The 8176-nt window shown below is 37.2% G+C and overlaps 1 protein-coding gene across 1 annotated transcript; it reads left to right on the forward strand.

The window, feature by feature from the left end:
• The first annotated feature begins 292 nt into the window (after positions 1-292).
• Positions 293-5684, forward strand: LOC148811430 (deoxyribonuclease-2-alpha-like). Its single transcript, XM_088908767.1, has 6 exons — positions 293-297; positions 945-1110; positions 1280-1364; positions 2509-2673; positions 3194-3385; positions 5350-5684. The coding sequence occupies exons 1-6, from the start codon at positions 293-295 to the stop codon at positions 5682-5684; spliced, it is 948 nt and encodes a 315-aa protein (XP_088764893.1).
• The last annotated feature ends 2492 nt before the right edge of the window (positions 5685-8176 follow it).

The raw sequence follows: 8176 nt of genomic DNA on the forward strand, positions 1-8176 counted from the left end.
GTGTGTATTTTTTCTTTAAAGTACAGAGACCAGCCATATACTGTATGTTTATGTTCCAAAATTAATATCGTTTATGGCCTTCACACGCGTTACAGTATGCTCCTATTCTTTTTATGCTCAGCTACTAAGATTTCCCTTCAGGGGTAAAATTCCATATAAATATTCAATACTTAAACGGGCACAGTAAAGACATTTAAATCTTTCTACGACCGACCAATGCACCACGAGTGCCCCTGTCGGTCAACCAATCACGTACCGCGGTATTTTGCGTCATCTCGCGTCACGATGCGCGATGACGTAGCCAATTACCCCCGGTATGTGCCTGTGCCGCGCACTTTGAATGGCTGCATCTGTAAATCCAGGGTACAGTGTCTATGATTTTTTTTTGTCATAAAGAAATTACTATTGGATTTTAAAGTGTTTTTTTCCTTTCAATAGTTCGTTTTGAAACGATTCACCAGAATGTATTCTTGAGTTGAGTAATGTTTGTGAGATGCTTGCCTTGCCTCGCTTCTTTTAGTCAACTGTTGACTCTTTGTCAACTGCTGCAGTTCAGTTCTACAGAGCTCTGCTGGTTTAAAATGCAGAAAATGAGCTCTAATCGCATAAGATTATTCCAGTTTTTCCACAATGCTCATGTCAAACATGGGCGACCTCTAAAAACAAGAGCTATTTTCGCTTTGTAGGCCACTACATCACCTAGAAATGATCAAGGCTGCTTGACCCTTCTTCTCTTGCCACAGGTTCTGTTCATCTCCCAGAAGCACCAGTGCACCCACAGACTGGCAACAGACACTAGTATTGTTTAAGTGCCCTTTTTATTTTCTAGTGATCACAACAGTTAACACTGTCTGTCCAACACCCAGGACACATTGTACAGTGTCACAGTTCTAGAGCAGTATACAGTATGTAATACTCTTTTATGTGTTTTTGGAATCATACAGGTTTATTCTGTATAAGCTGCCAGACCACGATGAAGGAAGAGGTCTGCGATACCTCTACATGGATGACCATACCAATGGCTGGGTATATGGGAAGAAATTGGTGAATGACTCCAAGAGTGCAGTGGGGCAGACTTTGCAGCCTTTTTTGTCCTACATTCATAAAAAGGTAAGAAACCTTTATTTATAATCTGTGTCATCTCCCAGAAAGTGAGGTCAGGATATACATTGTCTTTTCGATCTGTTTATTTTCACAGGTTTCTCTTATAATTCAAAAGCCTTTTGTGCAATACAAATACAAACTTTGTATTGATATTTTTTATATTCCTTCCTAAAAGACTGTGGACTTTGGGTATCTTCTATACAACAATCAACCTCCCAAGTCATTTAAACCTGCTCCTTCATCTTTTGGACACAGCAAAGGTAAGTAACATTTTATAATGTACAAGACAGAAGGACACAGAAAATGGGGGGGGGGGGAAAAAACATCATAGACAGCACAACAAACAATATAATTGTATCCGTAATACTTGCTGGGTTTGCTTGCTTATTGCTATGATTAAAGCCAAGTGCAATGTTTGCTACATATGCAGGATGTGAATTGTTCATTTTATATATATCTAAAATAAAATATTTTAAAATTTACACTATTTCAGGGTAGAACATTTACATGTGTGATTCTGCAGATTTTGTCCAAATCATTGATTCAGTAGAAAACATTTATTTTATGATTTACTCAATATGGTCAAGACATGATGGCACGTCCGAAGTATATACTGTACTGTTTCTGAAGAATACCAACACCAGCTTTCTGTGTTTTCTGGTTTTAAAACTTGAATCATAAAGCTTTAAAGTATATATTTCCATCTTGTTTTTGTTCATTATTTTTTTTCCCATTTACATTTCTTTTACTGAGGCATCACATAAGCTAAGAACAAATCTGTTGCCATCAGAGCTTTTTCTCCTGGTGAAAATCACTGAGTTTAAAAACACTTCTGTAAGTCAATATAATACTGATGTTTATAATAAAAGATTCATCTGCTGGGTAAAACAAAACTAAAGATGCTTGTTTTGGGCTCTAGGTTTCTATTGAATTGAATTTACAGTAGCCCATTTCTAAATGAATACAGTAAATTAAATTGTTGAGATTAAGAAATAAATCTACATACTTCATGGCCAATTGTCAGTTCAAGAGAACTGAAAATAATTAATAGGATTAAGAATAGTCCTATTTTGGACTATGGTTTTCAATTCTCTTAATCTGACTTTTGGCCATGAAGTATGTTCAGTTAAATTCGGTTGGACAAAAAAGCCAAAAGTCAGATTAAGAGAATTGAAATTAGCCCAAAATAGAAGTTTTTTTGTTTAGTTTGATCAATTATACAGTTCTTGTTTGATTCTTGAACTGAATTGATTAATTGAATTCGTCAGCTGGAAGCAGGCTTGATAATGGACTCTGTTCAAAAAGAGCAGACTTGTCCTTTAAAAAGATTGAAACTGAAAAAACAGACGGATCAAAAACGATCAAATTTTGAGATTTGAATGTATCTTGTGTGACCTTTTTCAGGGATTGTGATGTTAGACAGACAGACAGGAGTGTGGCTGGTTCACAGCACCCCAGAGCTTCCAGATGTGAAAAATCATTCTACATCATTCTGGCCCTCCAGTGGGCATGAAAATTCACAGACCTTCTTCTGCGGGACTTACACATACAGCACCTTCAAGGACATAGGTAGGCGTTCACATGAACATACAGCTTTAGTATGTACATGGCATTGACATCGCAGCTGTCTATCACTTTCTGAAAGCCTTTGGTACAATTTTTCCAGATTTTAAGATTCAAGTATTGGCAGTTTTTGTTCTGGTTTGGTGCACCTGTTCTTTTCCTATTTTAAATTTACCTGTGGGGCAAAAACCAGTCTATTCTGTTATTATCTGTTGGTGGTTCAATTTCATATGCACGCTTAATATAACCCTGAGAATAGGTGGACACTAATAGACTTACACCTCATTGTGTATACAGATGAAAATAAATACCGAAATAGCCTTAGACTTTCTAATTAAATCTAAATGATGTGTATGGTGGCTGCTGAAAATGTATGTCAACATTTCAGAACTTGGAGGATAGTTATACAAATGAAAATAAATAAAGGAAACTCTACAAACTAATGGAAAAAGAAAGGGGGCATTTGACCTGGATGTATGAAAATGCCATGCTTACTCTTGGTTATTTTTCATTCTTGTCTCTACAGCTGTGCAACTCCAGTATATCCATGTATACTCTTTTGACTATCACATCCCCCAAACCTTCCACAGAGACCTTCAGTGTGTGGCTCAGAGAACATGCTATCCCAGGAAAGAGCCTTGGTTTATGCAGCTGCCCCTGACATCTTTAGCAGGGGAAACTTTCACCAGCTTTGCAAAATACTCTAGATTTAACGACGGTGAGCACCACTTCTTCCCTCTCGAATCTCAATTCCTTTTCATGAAGTTTCTGATAAATGCAAGTCGATCTGAAATTTCCCTTATGCAAATGGCACTACCACCCATACCAATGCCAGATATTGGTTTTAAGATTAAACAAAACGTATTTTTCTGTTCTACAACTTACTTCAGACATCCCCCTTAATTCGCATTTCTTTTCAAAAGCTGCTCAAACAATGTGTGAGATGGGGGGAAAACAACATTGCGAAGGCACAAAACCTGTCAGTGTTCAGAAAAAGAAAGCCAAGGCAGAGCTAGAGTCTGCAAAACAAAAAAATCAGTAAAGTCTATGGATCACGGTTTTTTCCCAACTGATCGCTTCTTTAGAAACTATTCTCCAATTCAAAATACAGAAACAGTAGTGAACAACACAGTTGCCATGATCCATAAACAATCTCTGTGCTTCATTATTGCAGTTTGTTCCTGGAGAAGTGAAAATGTCACATCAGCTATTTTTCTCATTTTAGATATTTGGAATCAATAGTTAATTTTTTGCATGCCTCTACATTTTAAAATCACAAATGAATTATCACAGTTCCAGACCAGTACCAGCTTGGAAGAGATGACGAAATGTACTTATTCCTTCAAAATATGTGCTATAACAGCCCCACAGTGATGCTAAGTGTCGGAGTTGGCATAAGTTGTACCAATGATGTTTCTTTCACTGACAACACTACAAGAGCACTGGTGCCCAGCTGGTCATAGAGGTTGCAGTTATCGGACGCGTCTGAGATCGCTTGGATATCCCAAAGTGCCCAGCCCTGTTGGTGTTGGTATTCTGTGAATTATGTATCACTGCTGAAACTCGGACAACAATGTCTGATTTACTCTGAACAAGCACTTATTGAGCCTCTCAGAATCTGAATTTATTTAATTTTTACAAAGTCTAACTCTATTGTATGTTGGCCGTTTCTAGCCAGCAAGACCCACTTTCTCACAAAGATTTTGTTGGAACAATATCCAGTTTATTTTTAGTCAAAGCCTTTCCCAATTGAAGATGTATTTATATAAAAAAGCAGACTTCGTTTTGGTGAAACTTTCTCAATCTGCCACCTGGAAACTGAACTTTCCTACATGTTTCTGCGGTTACACTTTAGATTTAAGGTTTCATAGCATCGCTTTCTTTCAACAGAGATTTTATGGGATGTTAGTAAAGCATTCATTTATATTCAGTAGTAATTTAGGTTTAGGATTTGTGTCTGAGGTAGTTTGTAGGTGCTTTATTAACATTCTGTAAAGCCCAATTCTTGAGCAAATTGATTAATAGAATATTTCAATCTTTTATTCATACAACAATCTAAAACAAATGTTTTTTTCTTGGTATGTTGATTTAAACATAAGAAAAGATAAAAATATAACTTGTGTAGCTTCTTTAGATACCATTTAATACCTAAGAACACGAGAGGTTACATTTGGCCCATTTAGCTAATTTCTTAGTAGTTCATTCAAGGATCTCATCCTGCTGTTTCTTGAAAGGAACCAGGACTTAAATAACACGTACAGTTTGTTCCATTAATCTCAACTAGTTTTGAAAAGAAATTGATTAATTGATCCAAGGATCTCATTCTGCTGTTACTTTAAAGGTTATTGGAAACGGTTGTCATATTTTATTTAAATACATTTAAAAAAATGTTATGTAGAAAAGGAACAATCCAGTAAGTTTCAAACACCGCCCTTCAAAAGCAATATGTCACACTTCACACTTGATCTACTGTATATTGGTGGTGTTGATTTTAAAAAAGAACGTTCTGGGTAGGAACCAGTACAGTACAGCATTCAGAGAGGGGGGGGAGAAATACACATTCACTTGTTCTTGGATCCAGTTTGACGTTTTGGTAGCAAGTGCACTTCCTGTTTTTGGTTGGGTAGAAAGTGTGCCTGGGACAGATTCTAACATGGAACCTGTGACTCTGTTCCGTTTCAGATCTCTACTCGGGTTTGCTGGTTAACTATTTAGGAGATGACTTCGCCAAAAGCTGGGGGAAGCTTCATCGGCCTCTGCCGTCGAATTGCTCCGTGGCGCACAAGGTGTACAACGTGACGACGATGCAGCTGCCAGAGGCCAGGCCTTTCGGCATCATGGTGGACCACTCCAAGTGGTGTGTGACGAAGGGCGGGGGTCCGCACTGGACCTGCATCGCGGACACGAACCGAGAGATCAGTCAAACGAGAAGAGGAGGCGGGGCTGTGTGCACAAGCAGGCCTGGAGTGTGGAAGGCCTTCCTCACAGTAGTTGACACATTTGAGGACTGCCAGTAACACGTGGCTGGCAGAAATAGACAAACAAGAAAGGGCTGCTTTTCAAACGATACTGCATAGTTTTTCCAATTCAAAGCAAATGGTGGTAAGTAATATGTAAGAAAACTCTGCAGTAGCTCAAGTAGGTAGTGCGTCAACACGCGTAGGCTGCAAAAGAGAAGAAAAGAAACGGGAACTGACACCTGAAGAAGACTCTACAGCTGAAATATTGTTTCTTTTCTTCTCTTTTCAGCATGGAATAAACCTTTACATGTTCCTAAACTATTCAGTACTGACCTTAATAGCAAAAGTAAAATGTATTTAGAAAGGATATGTATCATTAGGAAGTCATGCATCTAAAAAAACATTTTTTGAATGAAGTACTGAATATATGGGGGGGGGGGAGTCAAATTATTTTTGCTGAGGCGATATACAAATATTTCAAATCATAAAAGTACATTCTGTTTGTGTTTCCTTAAAGGCTTGTTTGTAATAAAAGTGCTGGATCTGAACTGCCTTCAATTATTCCTGTGGCCCCATTAGGCAGTTTATATCAAGCACAAAAACTGACACTGACGTTATATTGATATTAGTATTCCTGTTCGGCACATATCTGTGATTTCTGTTTCTGTGGATGTGGCTAAAGGGTATTTTTATCAGGAGTACTGACATTGTGCAGTTTAATAATGTAATGGTTATGTTGTATTTCGATTTCATTACTCAAATCCAACTCCTTGGAGTTAACAGTATACACCCATGGATAGGTATATCCAACTACACGTGTGTATTAGCTTTCAACGCTACACTTTTCTCAAAATATTGCAAATGCAAGTGATCTCCAGTGTCTTTTAAACATAATCAATAAGTTTGTTTTCACAGCAGTTTTGTAATACATTAATAGTGTAATGCTGACAACACTTTACACAGAAACCACACAATGAATGAATAATATATATATTTTTACTAGCTAAATCAATAACACCACAGACTACATATTGCAAAACACAAAACCTATGCTTTTCAGAACAGGTGGATAAGGTTAAATAAAAACAATCACCACATCTTCATATACAGTACAGTTACTACATTATTGATCAACTTGAAGCATTGGATTATATGACTGTTTACTCTGTGGAGCTGTCCACTTCGACTGGCTTTGTAATAGGCCTGTACAGTTTAAAAGAGAGAGTTTATGTTCACATTTTTATAAAGAATAAGGTTACAGTGCCGTGCTGGTGTTTCGATCTGGTAAGAATATCTTAAGTCTATTAAACCTTACAGCATTCTTTAATGATTTACTGATTTTTAAGTCAAAGGCCATACACCTACCTGAAGTTAAAAAATATCTGAGGAACTTAAACCATTATCAAGCTAGCACTTGCAAAAGCAGGCATGTCTCTAATGTTGGGTAGGATTGAGTCTCCCCTTGCAGTCTTGATTTTCTGACCTGCTCAATGCCTATGACCTCACAGTGATGTCACTCACAGTCGTGTTCTTCTCCAGTGGGTGATCTCTCTTTTATAAGCTCAAAGCATGTCAAGCGGGGAAAGACTCTCTCTCATGAGTATGTCAGAGGAGTGTGTGCACATTTCCTCATCCTGTTTCAATTGTGTTATTTTAATCCGATAGGTAAATATTAACCCACATATAAGCCGTGCCCGGGAATGTAGACAGTGGAAACTGAAAAATGAACTTCACATGGCACAATTTACCATTCTTACCACTTAAAAAGAAGCTCTTAGTTTTTAAATAAATAAAGTAAAATGTAAAGGTGCTTTTTTTTCTGCACAAAACTGTCTTTCATAATGTAATATTATGCTGTGGATTAAAAACAAAAGATTCTTTAAAAAATCCCAAGTATAAGTTGTTATAATTAGATGCCATTGTATGCTATATTCGTTTATAGTAGTGCAGGTGGGTAGCTGCGTCAGCATGCGTAGTCTGTAAAGGAACAATGGGTTTATTCCATGCTGAAAAGAGAAGAGAGAAAACACAACGTTTCGGCTGTGAAGCCTTCTTCAGATGCGTCTCCACACACCTTAAGAAGGCTTCACAGCCAAAACGTCATATTAGTTTATAGCCGTATCTTTAATTTGTAAAAAGCAGTTTTTGAGCAAAAAAAGATGTATTTCTAATATCACACTTAAAGAGGGAGTAGACACTCCACTGAAACAGATGCCCACAGCCACAATTTAACGGCAGCTGATTGTCGGAGCCACCTGAGAAGTGACAGAGAAAAGCCTAATTTTGCAGGGAAATGGTTGTTCTCTTTGAAAGATTCAATTGAATATATGGAATTAATATTCTGTTTGAATGTATCTCATGAATGCTGTTAAATGATAGTACCTATACAGTACTAACTACATGCTTCAAGACTAACATTGAGCAAATTAAATTCTAGAGGCTAAATACTGTATGCAGTACAGTGGTAAATATTGAATTGTTTTGGGAAATAAAAGACAAATTATATTTACAGTGACTACTGTTCAGGGGATAAAGTGAGTTCCTGAAGT

Source organism: Atractosteus spatula (assembly GCF_055471065.1).
Source record: "Atractosteus spatula isolate fAtrSpa1 chromosome 11 unlocalized genomic scaffold, fAtrSpa1.hap1 SUPER_11_unloc_1, whole genome shotgun sequence".
In the NCBI taxonomy this organism is placed as follows: Eukaryota; Metazoa; Chordata; class Actinopteri; order Semionotiformes; family Lepisosteidae; genus Atractosteus; species Atractosteus spatula.

Coding starts and splice junctions, on each gene's coding strand:
- LOC148811430 (XM_088908767.1), top strand. Junction 2,674..3,193: donor CAGCACCTTCAAGGACATAG/GTAGGCGTTCAC, acceptor TTGTCTCTACAG/CTGTGCAACTCCAGTATATC. Junction 3,386..5,349: donor ATACTCTAGATTTAACGACG/GTGAGCACCACT, acceptor GTTCCGTTTCAG/ATCTCTACTCGGGTTTGCTG.